At 44.4% G+C, this 17,453-nt stretch overlaps 3 protein-coding genes across 3 annotated transcripts; 2 read left to right on the forward strand and 1 right to left on the reverse strand.

Moving 5' to 3' along the window:
• Window positions 1-6,911: 6,911 nt before the first annotated feature.
• Window positions 6,912-8,064, reverse strand: LOC107276028 (uncharacterized). Its single transcript, XM_015774709.3, has 2 exons — window positions 7,718-8,064; window positions 6,912-7,560 (listed from the first exon to the last, which is right to left on the reverse strand). The coding sequence occupies exons 1-2, from the start codon at window positions 8,004-8,006 to the stop codon at window positions 7,166-7,168; spliced, it is 684 nt and encodes a 227-aa protein (XP_015630195.1). The 5' UTR covers window positions 8,007-8,064; the 3' UTR covers window positions 6,912-7,165.
• Window positions 8,065-11,107: 3,043 nt separating this feature from the next.
• On the forward strand, window positions 11,108-12,426 carry LOC4334362 (putative RING-H2 finger protein ATL71). The gene has a single exon (XM_015774618.3). The coding sequence runs from the start codon at window positions 11,315-11,317 to the stop codon at window positions 11,939-11,941; it is 627 nt and encodes a 208-aa protein (XP_015630104.1). The 5' UTR covers window positions 11,108-11,314; the 3' UTR covers window positions 11,942-12,426.
• A 2,336-nt stretch (window positions 12,427-14,762) lies between these two features.
• On the forward strand, window positions 14,763-17,299 carry LOC4334363 (MD-2-related lipid-recognition protein ROSY1). Its single transcript, XM_015773113.3, has 4 exons — window positions 14,763-14,930; window positions 15,032-15,133; window positions 16,702-16,859; window positions 17,016-17,299. The coding sequence occupies exons 1-4, from the start codon at window positions 14,828-14,830 to the stop codon at window positions 17,121-17,123; spliced, it is 471 nt and encodes a 156-aa protein (XP_015628599.1). The 5' UTR covers window positions 14,763-14,827; the 3' UTR covers window positions 17,124-17,299.
• The last annotated feature ends 154 nt before the right edge of the window (window positions 17,300-17,453 follow it).

Here is a 17,453-nt window from a genome sequence, read left to right on the forward strand (position 1 = left end):
ACAAACCATCCCGTTGTCCTAGCCGTTTGCGGTCTGTGGGCTTGACATGGTCGGCCCGTTTAAAAGGGCAGTCGGCGGTTACACGCATCTCTTTGTGGCTATCGACAAATTCTCCAAGTGGATTGAGGCTAAACCAGTCATCACGATCACAGCAGATAAAGCTAGAGATTTTTTCATCAACATTGTGCATCGGTTTGGGGTACCTAATCGGATCATCACTGATAATGGCACTCAATTCACTGGCGGAGCATTTCAAGACTTTTGTGAAGACTTCAGTATTAAAATTTGTTACGCCTCCGTGGCACACCCTATGAGTAACGGACAAGTCGAGCGCGCTAACGGCATGATACTTCAAGGGATCAAAGCACGAGTTTTTGACCGGCTACGTCCCTATGCTGGTAAGTGGGTAGATCAGCTGTCGTCCGTACTCTGGTCTTTACGCACTACTCCTAGTCGGGCTACCGGCCAGTCGCCGTTCTTTTTGGTTTACGGTGCAGAAGCAATGTTGCCGAGTGAAGTGGAATTTGAATCGCTACGATTTCGGAACTTCAACGAGGAGGGCTATGAAGAGGGCCGAGTAGACGACATCAATCGACTAGAAGAAGCCCGAGAAGCAGCTTTAATTCAGTCGACTCGATATTTGCAAGGGTTGCGCCGTTATCATAATCGGAATGTTCGATCGCGAGCCTTTTTAGTCGGTGACCTGGTTATGAGGAAAATTCAAACAATACAGGATCGGCATAAATTATCTCCCTTATGGGAAGGACCGTTCATAATTGCTGAAGTCACTCGGCCGGGTTCCTATCGACTCAAGCGCGAAGACGGTACTCTTATCAACAATTCTTGGAATATTGAACACCTTCGTCGATTTTACGCTTAGGCATTTCGTTTGTATCTCTCCTCTTTGACTGCTAACTTCAAGTTTTTCCTTGAAGTTTTCAGTCAGGGGGCTACTATAATAATAATGGAGTGTGATTTTTATCAATTCAATTTGCTTACTTGATGTATCATTGCCCTGTTTGATTTCTTGGCTTAGTCAATGAGGACTGAAAGTTTTTTAACAACTTTTGCGGGTTTTAGGCTCAACAAGGTTTGGCAAAAACTTTTAAGAAATCAGGAACTAAGTTAAGATATCAAGCATAGCATAAATTCATCAGTATTGTACAAATTGTGCCTCCATCATCATTAATCATCAAAATCATTGGTACAGTAATCAGTATCAGTCTTTTCATCATCAGAATTATCAGGACCAGTCGGTCGAAGATCGGTGTCCTGAAATCTCTCAACTACATCAGCAGCAATCTTGTCAGCGGCTTTTTGTGCATTGCTGATGAGGTCAAGAGCAGCTTCTTCGCTCGTCCCGTCTGCAAAGCCATCAATGGCATCAACGTCAACCCTCGAATAAAGAGATTTGGTCATCGCCAACGCCAGACTTGCTCCCATACTTCCAGCTTCTTTGATGTTCTTGAAATATGTATCCGGAGCAACTCTCAGCTTGTCGAAAATTTCAGAAGCATCAAGTACACTCGGGCCGTTGTTATTGAAGAACATCGCTTGAACAATTGGGGCAGCAGCGTTAGCAACCTCATCCCGGGTTCCTTCGAGTTTTTTGATCTTGCCAACCAGGACGTCGAATTGAGCTTGAGATTGATCTTGCGGTCTGCATCAACAGATTCACATTAATAAGTTAGCATATGGAGGATAATGGCTTTTGAGGTATTCATTGTTGATACCTTCAACTTCCTTTAAAGCCAGGTCTCTTTGTCTTGCCAGTTCTGCCTTGTCACTTTCCAGAATTTGAATCTGGTTCTCCAACTGAGATATCTTGGCAGCTTGCACTACATTGATCACGGTTAATCAAGATTGCAAAGATAACAGTATGAGTCAGTTGAGCAGAGTTTGTGCGTACCTTTTGATGAGCCACTCAGTTCAAAATTTGATTCCTGGAGCTCAGCGATCCGATCCCTCAGATCATGTTCATTCTTCCTAGCAAGTTCTTTCACTTCGTGCAGTTGATTCCTGGTGGCTTCGAGGGTTCCGAGATGAGGGACTAACCTCTCTAAGGTTACTGTTTTGGCTTCGTTCCTAAGATGAATCCTCTGCAAGATAGTTTAATTAGCGCGTGAATTAAATGGCAAACAAGATGGTTGAAATCAGGTACCAGAGGGCTTACATTTACAATGCGGGTTGCCTGACCAAGTGCCTTCTTCAGTAGGCATAACTCTTCGTCCTCTTTTTGCTTATTTATCACGATCCCTTGAGGCTGCATGTTGTCATCCCACCACTTGACCAGAATCGGAGGGCATGAATCCTCAGCTGCTTGTATACGGGGGATTTCTTCTTCATCACCAATCATTGGTCCTAATGTATTCACTGACAAAGGTTAGACAATCGATCAGAGTTATTTGGGTCAACATGGTTTCAGACAAAGTGTTTACCCGTGATGATTTCTGGACGAGGACGAGCGGATTCGGATGCCTTTAAAGGAGATCCAGATCTCTGGTTATTGTCCGCGTTTTGTCTGCGAGGGCTGTCTGCTTGGGTTTCGACTTCTAGAATCTCTTGGCTTGGCCCTGCGTCCGACTGGTTTCCAGTCGGGGGCTCCTGATTAACTCCGGCTTCGGCTTCGGCCGACTGGTTTCCAGTTGGGGGTTGATCACCGAATTCTACATTATCAGTTGCCGGATGATTGTCACTCGGGTGATCCCCAACAGTTGGCCCGGTTTCTTTGGAAGAATTCGTGCCCATGTTAGTCGGGTCAGAGTCTTTTCCAGACGGGTCTATATCAGATGGTTTCCTGCAAATTTGATTATCAGTATTATTGCCGCAATGGGTGCGTATCAATACAAGAGAGATCGTTATATGAGTTGCACCTAGAAGACTTCCTGATCTTTGGCACATGGCGACTGGATGTTTTCTTCCTTGGAGTAGCTTGTTTTGGTAGTTTCTTGGTCGTCTCTCGGTCTTCAGGCCTCCTGGTGGTATCATCGGCTTCGTCGTCACTTAGAACCAACTTCCTCTTTCGATAATCTGACTGGCCGACTGGATCAGAAGCACTAGGTTGAGTTTCAGACCGAATTCTTGGTCCTCCGCTCCCTTGCCCAGTTTGGTGGTGGGGAGATCGGCGTTGAGCGATTGGGGGATCCGACTGCATCAAAGCAAATTCCTGGATGTAATATCCTTCATTGTTAGCTGATTCAACAAGAAAACAAGATCATATTTTGAGAAAGATTGAAGTGTATGAATACGTACTGGTGGAGGAGGATTGAATGCATTGAACGGTACGACTGGCAGCAAGTGTGAGTAGCTGACAACGATGGCGTTTGAGAAGAGCTTATACATCCTTTCCTTCATGACCTTGAAGTCAAGAGAATCTGGATCTTCACGGTTTGGGTCATGCTTGCCGTCAAATTCGAAGGCTGTGCGAGATCTTTCTTTGATTGGAGCTAACCGACATTTGATAAAGTGCCGGGTGATCTGTTCTCCTTGAAGGCCCTGTTCTTTTAGCTTTATCATCCTCTCCATCAGTTCTACTGCTTGTGCAGCTTCGTCTCCCATTAGCAGTGAGTTCCAAGTATCCCGATAAACTGGAGGAAGACAGGAGTACTCGGGAAGAACAGGCTCGGGGTTTTGAACATAAAACCAGTTTGCGTGCCAGCCTTTATTTGAGGTCTTGAAGGGCATGGAGAAGTATTTTTGGCTTAGTGTTCCCCTGAGTTGGAAACCAGCACCCCCAACGACGCATGGTTTGCTCTTATTTGGCTGGGGCTTGAGGAAGAAAATGCGGCGGAATAAGGCGAAATGAGGCCTAATGCCCAGAAAAGCTTCGCAGGCATGGATAAAATTGGCAATATGCACTATGGAATTTGGATTCAGATGATGCAAGCTAATCCCGTAGAAGTTCAGAATACCCCGGAAAAATCTTGAGGTTGGAAGAGAAAATCCGCCATAGAAGAAATGAGCAAATACCACGATTTCGTGTGTATCGGGGGTCGGGAATGCCTCACCAAATGCCGGTCGCCACCCGATGATCTCTTTTGCTGGAAGAACGTCGTGCGCCACCATCTCCTTCAGATTGTCTTCCGTCACATCGGAGGGCGCCCACTGACTCTCGAAGCTTTCTCTTTCTTCCGCCATGAATGAGAACTGATGATTTGATTTAGTTCGAGATACGGCTGGAAAGGGATGGGGAATCGGAGCGGTGGATGCGGGAAGAGATTTCGTGAAGTTTTTTAAGGGTGGATTGGAGCGGATTGATGAACCCTAGTTTGCCCGGCGCAATTTTGTACTGTAGCAGGAAATGGGGAAAATGGCGAGAGTCTCAGCGGGGAAGACGAAACGACGTTTGGACTTCGGTGTTTTTAGGGTATCGGGAGTACTAATGGGCCCTGGCCTGTACAGTACTTCAGCCCAATTATGTTTTCAGCGTGGCCCGTTGTGATCCCTAGGGACTTAGGCGCTTTTTGCTTTGGCAATATGTGCTCACAATGATGCGGCCCGATGCTGTTGAAATCCTTTTTAACGCGATTCAATAATTCTTTGGAATTATTATGATGCACATGAAAAGGTGCCCAACATAAAGGTATTATACCATTTTTGTAAGCTTTTTTAGGCTACGAAAGCTGTTGGGTTAATTTGAGATGACTGGTTTGTTAGTAGTCATTCTCCCAGCATGTTATATGCTTATTTTGGTTATGGTAAGGGTCACAGCCTAGGCTATTAGACTCATTAATTACCATGATTTTCTATCATGTTTGATGGGTCATTTTATGAGATTCTTACTCGGATTCCTATCAAACATGTCTATTTTTGGACCTTTGAGTGTTTATCACTCGGCCCTTTTCATATTTTTTGTCCTTGATATATTCAAGTGAGAAGCAGTCGGCTGGGTATTTTATTGAGTACCATGCATGCTTCGATATAAGATCACTCGGTTCTTGACTATATGTTTAATTTTTCAACTAATCACATAGTCGGGGGTTACACCTAATTAGGTGCATCTACTCGATGCACCATGTTTTATTTTCGCCCTTCACAGTCTTCTAGCACTCGGTAAGCCGGAGCAAGTTGAATTGAAGCACTCAGATTATTGTTTTTTGTTTCGAGAAGACTATTTTGGTCAACTGCGAAGGTCTCGGGGGCTACTGTGGAGATTATGGTTACCCCATATCTACATGGCGGTTATATTCCAGCTGGATATATGGTACCAAATATAGATAGAATATCTTTATGAGGACTCGGGTTAGATTCTAAACTTGTATGTCAAGAAAATACCCAGGATTCTAGTCGGTTACGATTGTATTTTATCTGTAATCCCATATTCCGTTAGGATATGGACTGTATTTTGTATTACGGATCCCTTCCCCTATATAAGGAGGGGTCCGGGTTCCTCTCGGGACGATTTCTTTTTTCTCCCAATCATACAATCAATAACATACTCGGCGGAATCATCCCCGGACAGGAGTAAGGTATTACTTCTTGAATAAGAAGGCCTAAACCTGTATAAAATTCTTTTTCTCCAAACCCATTCACTTTCCTAGCTTGATAGCCACCCCCTTTTATTATTGCCGAAATCTTGTTTCGACACCGAGCGTGCACAAGGACTAGACGACGCGACCGCCGAGGAGCGCGCGGCACGGGATGCGGCGGCCGCAGCTAAGCGGGCGGCGGCTCGCGCGGCCGATACGTCGCGGGCGAGCGACGCCACCAGCGCCGCCGTTGACATGGGCGAGGGATAATCGATTGAAGAGGAACGGTAAACCCTAGTTCTCCCCACCCGTCCCGGCCGACTGATCCGATTGGAGTATATATATATATATATCATTAATATGCAGTAGTATCGGCCGAGACGGAACAGTGGATATATAACAATCTTTCTGCTGCTCCGATTTTGTTTCATGGATACTACTGCTTCATCGAAGAGGACCAGTAGATGAACAAAATTGGAGCAGTGGATATATAGCAATCTTTCTGCGCCGACTGGTCCATGAAACAAAATCTCTTTCTGCTCTTCCTCTTATGTGGTGATGCTGCGTTCTTGACTGCCAGTGTAGTAGCCATGAATTTTTTTCCTTGGGTAAGTTCAGTTCGTAGGTTCACAACACATGCTAAAATTTTCTAACACCAAAAAACCGATACACAAGTACAAATTTAATATAAATGCGATAAAAATCAACATTCAACAACCACAATTTACAAAGTGCATACTCAATCATTCTCAGATTCATGAATCACAAATCGATTTATGAAGCAGCCGGGAGCGGAGAGCTGGAGACGGGCACCGGTAGACGCCACGCCAGACGGGAGACAGCGGGCGGCGGCTCTGCGACAAGACGGCAACCGGCCGACGTCCCGCAGCAAGGCGGCGACTGGCGATACAAGGAGAAGTTGTAACGTCGTCGGCCCCCAGCTCGGCGCCGCGATGGCGCGGACGGCGGACCCACGGGCGTCGGCGCTGTGGTGTGGCTCGGCACTGGGCTGCGCCGGCGCTAACAGCGGACGCGGCGTGGCGCCGGCGCGGACAGCGGTCAGTGGCGGCGTGGAAGCGGGCATCGGGCACGAAGGGAATAGATGCTGGAGGTGGAAGCGCTCCAGGCTCCCTCAACTCAACCCTAGCTGTTTGTGGGCTGTTAGAGATGCCTCTAACGGAGTGGTTATTTTTGACTCTCTAAATATCTATATTGCCAGGCTGATAAAAATTTAGAGAGTCAAATTTATCTTCTATTCCAACATACTATTCACATTCCACTCTATTAACCAATGGATTCCGCCTGTCATTCTCCTCCTCTTTCTTCTTCCTCCCCTCTCTCCAATCCTTAGCCCGTGCTCCTGCTCGTGCCAGCGGGTTTGGCGGTGGCGAAGGCGTCGAGCATCTCAAGTTAGCATTTTTCTAGGAGTTTGACTTTCATTTCAAGTTAGCATTTTTTTAAAAGAAATTTCTTATACGACTTCTTTTGTATTTTTAGAAGTATAAACGAACTTAAAAACTGACTCAAACACAGAACTGTATTTCCAAAAGCAAACGAACTTAAAAACCGACTCAAATACGGATCACGTGCCAAAATACCGACAAAAACATCTTTATTTTTTATAATAGTTGAGATAAAGATAAAGATAGAGAAGTAGAACTTGGTCCGTCTACCCGTATTAGGATAGATTTGGTGATTCATGGGGATTGATTTGGGGAGTCAATCTTCCGCGGCTTTGGGAAGTCGATCTTCCACTGCTCTACAAATTCGTGAATCCCGTGAAAATGGCCAAACTTAAGCAGAAATTCAGCCCTCTGTTGCTCATCGAACCCATCGCAGTATGGGCCAAAACATAGTTTCTCTTCTTCTGGAGCATCCTTGTTGGATCTATGAACAAGCTCTGCAGTTTCCTTGAATATCTTGAACCGGTGAGCCATCTCAGCATGGTCACGCTCCTTATCGTAAGCCTTGCACCAGCGCTCATAGAAGGCCCAAATGGCTTCATCAGATTCAAAATCCTTGTCCGTCACACTGTCAACTAGATCAGTCTCAAAATCCTTGTCCGTCTCATCGTCAGCTGGCTCAGGACCATCTATCACAACAGCACAACATTAATACTGTCAAGAACAGCGAATTGGCTTGCAAGTTTCAATTTGGTTCCTTAAAGTTATCCTGCCTAATATGCCCCTAACCTGATTATGGCAATCGGATCAGAAGGCCCGTAATAAGATGGGGGAGGATTGGCTTACATGATGGCAATGGGCTGGGAGGAGCAGGAGTTGGCTCGTAGTCGCTGTAGTCGTCGAGGTTATAAGACGGGATGCGTGACACCGCGCGCGCGGCGCGAGATGCGGCGGCGGCGGCTGAGCGTGCCGCGCGACGTGCTGCGACGACGGCCGCCGAGCGTGCGCAAGGACTGGACGACGCGACCGCCGAGGAGCGCGCGGCGCGGGATGCGGCGGCCGCGGCCAAGCGGGCGGCGTCTCGCGCGGCCGATACGTCGCGGGCGAGCCGCGCCACCAGCGCCGCCGTTGACATGGGCGAGGCGAGTGATGATCGATCGAAGAGGAACAGTAAAACCCTAGTTCTCCCCACCCGTCCCGGCCGACTAGCTGCTCCGATTGGAGTATATATAGAACAGGAATAAGTTCACTTGCCAAGTCTAATTTAACGCTTTTGCTATTCTGATCGCGACACCGGGGGGCCAAGACGCGATGCTTACACGGCCGAGTCAATTGCGCATTGACAGCTCCATTCGTGGTGCCATCTGCTACGGCATACGGCTCGTCATCTCAAGGAAGCAACAATGTCTCACACAGCAGTCAAGAACGCAGCACCACCACACAGGAGGAAGAGCAGAAAGAGATTTTGTTTCAACGAGTCAGGGATTTCCAAGGAGAAGTGGATGTAGAGCTAGCTAGCTTCCCCTTCATGAATGGCCGCTGGTACATCGGCACGCCCTCGATCGTCGTTGACAGCCTTGAATGAATCTGCAACAAGATGACAGGCGATATGAGTAAACAATAAAATGGTTTCTAAAATATGCTTAAACAATCATATGGTTTTTGATATATGCGGCTATGAATCTGCAACAAGATGACGGGCGATATGAGTAAACAATAAAATGGTTTCTATATATAATGCTGCTTAAACAATCAAATGGTTTCTGATATGCTGCTGCCCTATCGTGAGTTTTCTTTGTAGTGTACAAGTTGGGACTTGGGAGACAGCTAAACATCGTTTCAATGCTTGAAACAATTTTGCCATAGCAAATTACTCCCCCATCCCAAAATACCTATTTTATTGTAAAAGCCTATCCAACCAACATTGCCACGTCAAAATTATCTCTGCCTCTCTACATACATGAATATCTATTCGGCTTTTTCTTCATACGTGGATTTATAGTGGTACTTATCAGCCATATCGTCTCATAAAATGTGGTTGTGAGGTGAAATCGGGTTAGAGTCAACTAACCTAAGGACGAGCTTGAGTCAAACTAACCTCATAGCTAGCCATATAACTATCCACACTGATATGGTCCGCTGCGAATCCATGTCAGAAGAAATGGGTTGAATCAAATGTTTGTGAAGGGGATGGACTTGGCAGTGCTGAGTGAGTGGGCTTTTGCAACAAAATAGGTTATGTGGTGGAATATCAAAACAAGAGCGATAATTAATTTGGATGGTTTACATAATTTTTTAGTGCTATTGTTCTTGTAAAATCGATAAATAATTTTAAATTAAATTTGCTGAAAATCTACTGAGGCCCTGTTTAGATCCCTCCCTAAAATTTTTCACCCTGTCACATTGAACATTTGAACACATGCATGAAGTATTAAATACTTTGCGACTAATTTACGAGACGAATCTTTTAAGCCTAATTACTCCATGATTTGACAATGTGGTACTAAAGTAAACATTTGCTAATAACAGATTAATTAGGCTTAATAAATTCGTCTCGCGGTTTAATGACGGATTCTGTAATTAGTTTTTTTTATTAGTGCCCGAACACTCTATGCGACACCCTATATAATACCTGATGTGACACGCCAAAACTTTACAACCCTAGATCTAAACACCCCCCGAGTAAAGCACTCTTGTACCATCAAGCAAACTATCCATGGAAATGCAGTGCCTCTGTGTCATGACTCATGAGAGAGAGTGACTACTATTTTTTTTCTTTTTACCTTTTCATGAGTGTTCTTTGCTTGATCCAAAACACGGGGGCGCATTTAGGGAAGGCATCACTGGAGGCAGGCTGCTCAAGTAATGCATTATCCATATTCGATTCAACCCAACCAAACCTAACCCAAAATAAAATGATGCCTATATACTTCTGGCAGTTGACCTTCCATCCTGACTAGCCGGCGGTTCAACTTATTTTTCAGAATCTGCATCGAGACAGAACAGAGGAGAAAGATTCAGAAAAAAGAAAAAGAAGAAGGATGTAACACATCTGTCTCTGAGCAACCATTGTTCGGCTCTCAAGTACCAGTCGGTTGGTCAGATGGAATAAGGTTGCTGCAGTAGCAGTCCATTTCTCTTGATCTTGATTTGAGTAGGTGTGAAGCAAAACCTCGTGTCAATTTGGATGACTTTGTATATATGTAGCTGTCATTGAACTTCACTTCTGAAACCTGCTAAATTTGAAGTCGGTATCTTTGCCCATGTTTACGCTGTATCTGATCAAAACCATTTATAAGCATCTGTGGTTTCACTCAACCCGGCGAAAAAGATGTTATTTAGCGATGAATCAGATATTCAGTTGTAAAGAAGTGCTCGCTATAGTATTCATAAGTAAACAAACTATTTTTTGGACAATACAAGAGGTGACTTCTATTCTTCTAGAATGCAAAGGAAGCAACGATTTGCAAACAGGTCAAGCAAGAAAATCTCTTCTTTTTTTTTTTTGCTGGGCCGGCCAAAGGATGGCCGACCAATTTCATTAAGAGAGGGGAAAAAAATAAATAGCCAATTACGAAGTTTGTTACATCGACATGAAGGATGTCGAGGGCGATCAAGGCCAGGCCTTAGATCAAAGTTGTCTCTTTTTTTTTTTCTGGGCCGGCCAAAGGATGATTGACCAATTTCATTAAGAGAGGGGAAAAAATAAATAGCCAATTACGGAGTTTGTTACATCGACGTGAAGGATGTCGAGGGCGATCAAGGCCAAGCCTTAGATCAAAGTCGTTGTAATGTGAAGCAGGAGTAGTACCGTTCACCAAAAAAAAAAGTGAAAATAGTACTTCACATGCCACCTTGAGAAATTCCTTGTTCTCAAGGCACTGAAAGGACTACTATAATTGCAACTGAAATAAAACCTTGGCTTGCAATGCAGAAACTGGACTCGAAACTCCTCAAAATGGCCGGTATGCTTCACACGACTTTGGAATATAATAAAAACCGTAAGAGAAATACAACCTGTCGAAGCAAAGTCAAATCCCAAACACACACATGATTGCATTGACCATTACAAACCAAACAATTCGACAGATAGTAAGCTACGCAAGGACAAACAAAGCCACAGCAAATCACACACAAACTCATCTTATTTTAAACATATTTGAATCTTTTTTTCAAAAATAAAAAAAACCATGGCCATATGCCCATATGCCATTGACCTCGAAACCATTGCACAACCTCATCGTCTCCTTCTCTCTCTGTCCAAGTTGTGTGTTTGCAACATGCAAAAGCGTTGACGTCGCACTCGCAACCTCCCCCTCCCTCGCTTTGGATCCAAACAAAAACCGCACCAAACCATCGAGCTCAGCCGCGGCGCGCGCGCGGCGACACCACCAACTCGCTGGCTCGGCGTCGATCGCCATTGCTTGATCAAGCTCGATCGCGATGAGCGGCGGCGGCGCGCCGCCTGGGGCGCCGGGGATGATGACGCCGGGCGACGGCAACTCCGTCGGCATGTTCAGCTCCGACCGCATCGGCGGGTTCGGCTACGGCGTCGGCGTGTCCGTCGGGATCCTCCTCCTCATCACCACCATCACGCTCGCGTCCTACTTCTGCACGCGCGCGCCCGTCACCGCGGCCGATGCAGCGGCGGCGGCGGGATCGTCGCGGCGGCACCGCGGTGGGGGTGGGGGCGGCGGCGGCGGCGGCGGCGGGGCCGGGCACGAACACGACGACGTCGAGCTCGGCATCGACGAGGCGACGCTCAAGGGGTACCCGGAGGTGGTGTACGGCCAGCCGAGGAAGGAGGCGGCGAAGGCGGCGTCGGCGGCGGCGACGAAGAAGGGCGGCGCAACCACGTGCAGCTGCTGCTCGATCTGCCTCGACAACTACGGCGACGGCGACGTGCTCCGGATGCTGCCGGAGTGCGGCCACCTGTTCCACCGGGAGTGCGTCGACCCGTGGCTCCGGCAGCATCCGACCTGCCCCGTCTGCCGGACGTCGCCGCTGCCGAGCCCCTTGCCGACGCCGCTCGCCGAGGTCACGCCGCTGGCAATGGCGAGGCCGTCATGACACGTGGAGGTTCTTTGCTTGGTTTTCATTTTTTAAAATTTTTTTCTTATTCATATAAAACTAAACTTGAGGATGAAATTTGTGTATTCTGCAAAATGGAATGCATAAAAGAATTCCTCAAGATAGGGACTAGAAATTTCCTCTTGGTAATTGGGTGTAAATTTGGGTTCAGAGTAGATTTTCTTTTCTGATATAAACAAAGTTTGGCATAGGATTCTCTTTGGAATTAGGATTCACTTTGGATTTTTGGAGGGAGATTATGTATGGATTACAAATTTGGATGAACCTTCTAGAGATCTAATTTTTATATCATCAAGCTTAGTGCAGAAGAACGAAGATGAGTGTAAACAAAGTAAGAAGTAGGAACATATTTGCAGAATGCTTTATATATGTAAAATTCTATCATGAATATCTGTAAAATTGAAGATGCACATTTCAAAAGGAATAGATCCTTTTAATTAATGCTCTTGCATATTATCTAGAAATTGAGGTTGATGAGGATATGGAATGCAGTAAACAGATTAACCTCAGTTCAAACACTCATGCATTGTACTCTTGATGAATTAATTCAAAGATCTACTAGGTGCATATCAAATGATGACATCAGCAACCTATATACGGCCGTCCCCTAGATACATTGCTCCTTCCCCCAGGTTTTTGCTGGGTCAATCAGTTTACGCCAAAATCATTACTTTGTGCTTTGAAGTAACGGATATACCAATCATGATGCATGCTCTTCAAGAAAAGAGAGCAAAAGTGAAAAATGCTAATTTGGCCTAAACAAGGCAAGAGTGCAAGACGTATCTACATCAAGCCTTTTTCTGCTAACAAGTGACAACAACAGATGTTTCTTTTACAATTTCTAGGAAAAGAAAAGGAGAACTTAATTAGGCAAATTACCTTCACATCTGCAGTGTCCTGCCACAGAAGCTATGGAATCATTTTCAGCTATGTTGCACACTGCAGAGTCTTTCTATGATATAAAAGACTCACTGTGCCGCTCTTTGGTATGATAGACAATTAGGCATGGGCAAAAATCTGGACACCAAACTCCATGACATCATTTGAACAGACAGATCTATTTGCAAAGATTTGGTCCGGAAGACCGGAATAGTCGAATATATATTGTGAATATCTGAATAAATTAGAATGTGATTGTGATCATTTTCAGGTTCATCTCTGATCACATGGAGAACAAGAGCTTAAAGGAATGTCTGCACGTTGTGATGCAGATTACAAACTAAATCTTTGCAAACGAAATAAATTCTAAAAAAAAATCGAAGCATCAGGTGGAAATCCTGCCATTCCCTGTAGGAAAAATATTGCAGCCTGGTTATGTCAGACAGAGTGGTTCAGAATGCATAATTCATACAGCTCTCTGCAGAAGCCATCTTATTTTTGTTCATGATTCATGAAGCACCTAGTCGCTCCCCTGCTGCTTTGTTTTTGACTGTAAATAACTTTTATTTCTCTTAATACAAAATGCGCTCCTTGCGTATTCCAAAAAAGCACCTAGTCGCCCTTACAATCTTCGTCGGTGTCAATTCCTGCATCAATGGCACCGGGCTTTGGTTGATAATGATCATTTAGTCCCTTTCAAGCTTTCATGACATGTGAGTTAAGAGTAAAACATAATTAACAAATAATCTAGCACAGTAGCACTAGTGCACTCGCATTGTATTATTCTAGTACAGGTCCATGTGACTTCGGGATCCAATTCAGCTTCAAGCTGGCCAATCAAGCAAGAGAAGAGAAATACAAAACTAACTCCATTTACTCCAAAGTTCCCTCACAATGACCAACTGATCCCAAGATCTAACATATTAAAAAAATAGCAATCAGTCTGAAGGAAGGAAAATCTAGTTAGCCCAGTGTATACAAAAATACAAGTAACATCACATTAAACAATTGAACGTTGGTGTACAGTCTTCTCTTCCATTCTTTATGATCGAACTAACTCAAACAAGAAACTAATAGGAAATATTAGTAAATTAAAATCTAGCTCAGGGGATTTAGTTTTCATCCAAGGAAAAATGAAAGAGATCACGAAGAATTACGGACATGTAGATACAGTTTAGTAAATTCCAGTGAGATCACAGATTCATCAGTGGTCTCCATTTCTTACATGTGTATTGAAGACACTCACGAGTCACCAATATAAGCATATGTATCTTCCATGTAATCATAAAATAAAAGAGATCAACAAGAAACTAGCAGCCAAGAACTAAAACAAAACTTTTTTTTTTGTAAGTCGGGAACACTATTTTGCTATATATATTGACAAATTTTCTTCCAAATATTTATCAAATGTAAATACTGTTTTAATCCAATTCAGGTGGGGTCTTCCCCCCCGATGTTCCATGAAGAAAATGTAAATACTGTATAATTACAGTACAATTACATTCGAACTTGTATAACTATAACTTATATGTTACCTTTACATAATCTTGAACCATTAGTTTGATTACTTCAATTTCTATGCAAGTTGGGAAGAAAAAAAATAATAGTTGCAAGTTGGGAAGAAAAAAAATCATAGTGCACACACGAGTGAGGATATTTAGTCCCACGGCGTCCGCTTTGCAAATTACGAATTGTACTGCATTTACATGCAAGTTACGATACAGTTATAATATGATTGTACTGTATTTACATCTGATAAAATTTCATAAGTATATACTAGGAATTAATAGGCAAGGAGTAGACCTGAGCAACTAGGCCCATTAAAAGGCCCATAGGCAGGCATGAGAAGGCCGCATCCATCAGCATTTCAGCACGCACCTGAGACCTGATGATTTGAGTCCTCGTCGCGTCGCGTCGCGTCGTGTCCACCTGCGAATCCTCTAGTCCTCGCGAGTCGCGACACGCGGAGCTTTGGCACCTGCAGCGATGGCGACCGACCACCGCCGCTTCCCCGTCTTCCTCGCCGCGGCGCTGCTCACCCTCCTCCTCCTCCCGGCCTCCGCCGCGGCCACCGACGTCGAGTACTGCAGTGAGTGCTTCGAGGCCCTTCCCGTCCGCAGCTTCGCTCGCCTCCCGTCTCGTGTCAAGCTTACGTTTCCGCTTTTGGTGGGGTGGGGTTTGTTGCTGCAGGGCAGGGGCGGGATTATCCTGTGAAGGTGAGCGGAGTGGAGATCGTCCCTGACCCCGTCGTCAGCGGGCAGCCGGCCACCTTCAAGATCTCCGCATCCACGGGTAAGCACCAAGCACCGATCTGTTACTGCGGCGGGTTGCAGTTTAGTGCGGTCATGCGGTTGGGGGATTTACTGGGCATATGCAGTAGTCGGATCGGGAGTCAAATTAGTGTGGGTTTTGTAGCGCTGTCCATTCACTGGCATTATTGAATTGGTCCAATTTGCAGAACAGTACAACCATGCGATGGAATTTTTGTTGTAAGGAAGTAAAGAACAAACTGCTGGCTGTTAGAAACTTAGAACATGGAAATATTGCGCTGCAGCCTGCAGGTGTTTCTGTTAAGACTGCCCTTCACAAGGCATTTTTCATTGCGATGCTACTTGCAGATGGAGCACCTAATGTTTGTTGGTTGCAACTTGCAAATTGTGACAATGCGTGCATCTGTATATGCATGCTGGATTTAGTGTAGTTTGCCATAGTTTCATGCCCATTCCTTGTTTGTTGATGCCCGTGTTTGAGCTTACTATGACTGGGTGCCCTGGAGTTCATCATCTGTGCACTGTTATGACACGTGTTCATTGTGATCCCGCTTAAATTGCTCTGATAGCAAAGGGGAGAGAATTTCTACAAATAAGGATAAGCTAACTGTTTCGATTTTATTCAAGAAGCATCCCTTTCTGTAGAGTACATTTGAGCTACAAGTCTAAATTCAGCAACAGAACAAGGGAATTTCCGTCCACCTAGTTTAATTAGCTTAGTTTAATTAGCTTTATATTGTTTGTCCAACATCCTGCTCAATACAAATATGATGCGGCCTCTCACTTCATACTAAGTAAAACAAAAGTATTAACACGTGTTTTCTGTAAACATCATAATACTTATTCATCTCATTAGACATAGTGTAGCATTAACCGTTAATATTCTGGGACTATTTGACACATTAGAAGTTTCTAGTTGTTATTCTGTCTACTTAATTTAGATAACTTGTGAGGAAAGCTAGAATACCTCCGTTTATAGTTGAAAAAGATCAACCAACAATAAGTCGATAAAGTTGTGTGCATTCTTTCCACTTGACATGTCGGTTACTTTTGTGTATTTTACTAACTTTGTTTGTTGCATGACAAGTATCATGGCACTGCTCACTTAACACTCAGTGAAGTACTGATTCATCAAAAGTTCTTGGTATGGTTGTCAAGTGTGTGTATGGCTTAAGCATGACTACAGTACATAGGCTTGGATATTTGAATGTATGAAGCTCTGGCAGCACAGCTGCTGTCACTGTCTTTTCCCATGTGTTGTTTCTATATTTCGGTAGATGCGTGGATTCTTTCTTTATAGGGAATATTTGAGTTTTGCTCATATTTCATGACATTATGTGCCAAACAAAATTGAGGAGTTGTTGAGGCTGTATTCATTCAGTAATTTGTTTGAGGAAAGCAAACATAGCATATAATTTGAAGTTAATGATGAGTATTCAATTAATACAAAGATACATTACAAATATATGCTTCCTAGCTCACTTTTCTTATGATGATATTTGATTTTTAAAAGCTACTACTATAAAGTTTTACGCCAGTAGATTCTTGCCTTTGAGTACTGACTGGGGACTTTTTCATGACTGCTGCCAGATAAAAGCATCACTAAGGGGAAGCTCGTGATAGATGTCAAGTACTTCTTTTTCCATGTCCATTCAGAAAGTCACAACCTTTGTGAGGAGACCTCTTGCCCAGTAACTGGTGAATTCGTGCTTGCGCACGAACAGACTTTACCATCAATCACCCCACCAGTAAGCATAGCTGCAGCATGCTTTTAGTTCTGTTGGTGAAGAAGATATTCTTTTGTTAATGAATTTCCTAACTACCCAAGAAGAGGGGATAGAGAACATGTCCTTATATGACTTCTAACTTTCTGTATGACATTCTAACATAATATTGTGTTGCAGGGTTCTTACACTCTCACCATGAGGCTACTAGATGACGGCAACAAGGAACTGACCTGCATCTCGTTTGGGTTCAGCATCGGGTTCATTTCACCTCTTGCTCTCATCTAAATTCAGCTGGAGTCACAGCAATGTACTTGCAGAACTCCCATAGTCCTACCACAACATGTTCCACTAAAGCCGGTTTAATCTCCCTGAGTTGAACATCTTACTACTTCTGGTGTTATGCAATAACTATAGTCAATTGCCGCTTATGTTCAGTATACTTGATTGGACATTGCCCTGTCGTTGATCTGTCTCTCTGCTCTGGCTGTGGAGTCCGGTCGCTTTCATGGAAGAATTGAAATGGGACCATTGCTTCATTTCCTTGATGGCTTGTCAGCGTCGATCACCTGTCATGGTTGGGACTAAACCCAATCAGCTAGACAAGGTTATTGCTTG

The sequence above is a fragment of the Oryza sativa genome, chromosome 3 (assembly GCF_034140825.1).
Source record: "Oryza sativa Japonica Group chromosome 3, ASM3414082v1".
Lineage (NCBI taxonomy): Eukaryota > Viridiplantae > Streptophyta > Magnoliopsida > Poales > Poaceae > Oryza > Oryza sativa.

Excerpts from the sequence above, each read along its gene's own strand:
- LOC107276028 (XM_015774709.3), bottom strand. The coding sequence starts at position 8,006 with ATGTCAACGGCGGCGCTGGTGGCGCGGCTCGCCCGCGACGTATCGGCC. Across the intron at positions 7,561-7,717 it reads TCCCAGCCCATTGCCATCAT|ATGGTCCTGAGCCAGCTGAC; the intron begins GTAAGCCAATCC and ends CTGTTGTGATAG.
- LOC4334362 (XM_015774618.3), top strand. The coding sequence starts at position 11,315 with ATGAGCGGCGGCGGCGCGCCGCCTGGGGCGCCGGGGATGATGACGCCG.
- LOC4334363 (XM_015773113.3), top strand. The coding sequence starts at position 14,828 with ATGGCGACCGACCACCGCCGCTTCCCCGTCTTCCTCGCCGCGGCGCTG. Across the intron at positions 14,931-15,031 it reads CACCGACGTCGAGTACTGCA|GGCAGGGGCGGGATTATCCT; the intron begins GTGAGTGCTTCG and ends TTGTTGCTGCAG. Across the intron at positions 15,134-16,701 it reads CAAGATCTCCGCATCCACGG|ATAAAAGCATCACTAAGGGG; the intron begins GTAAGCACCAAG and ends GACTGCTGCCAG.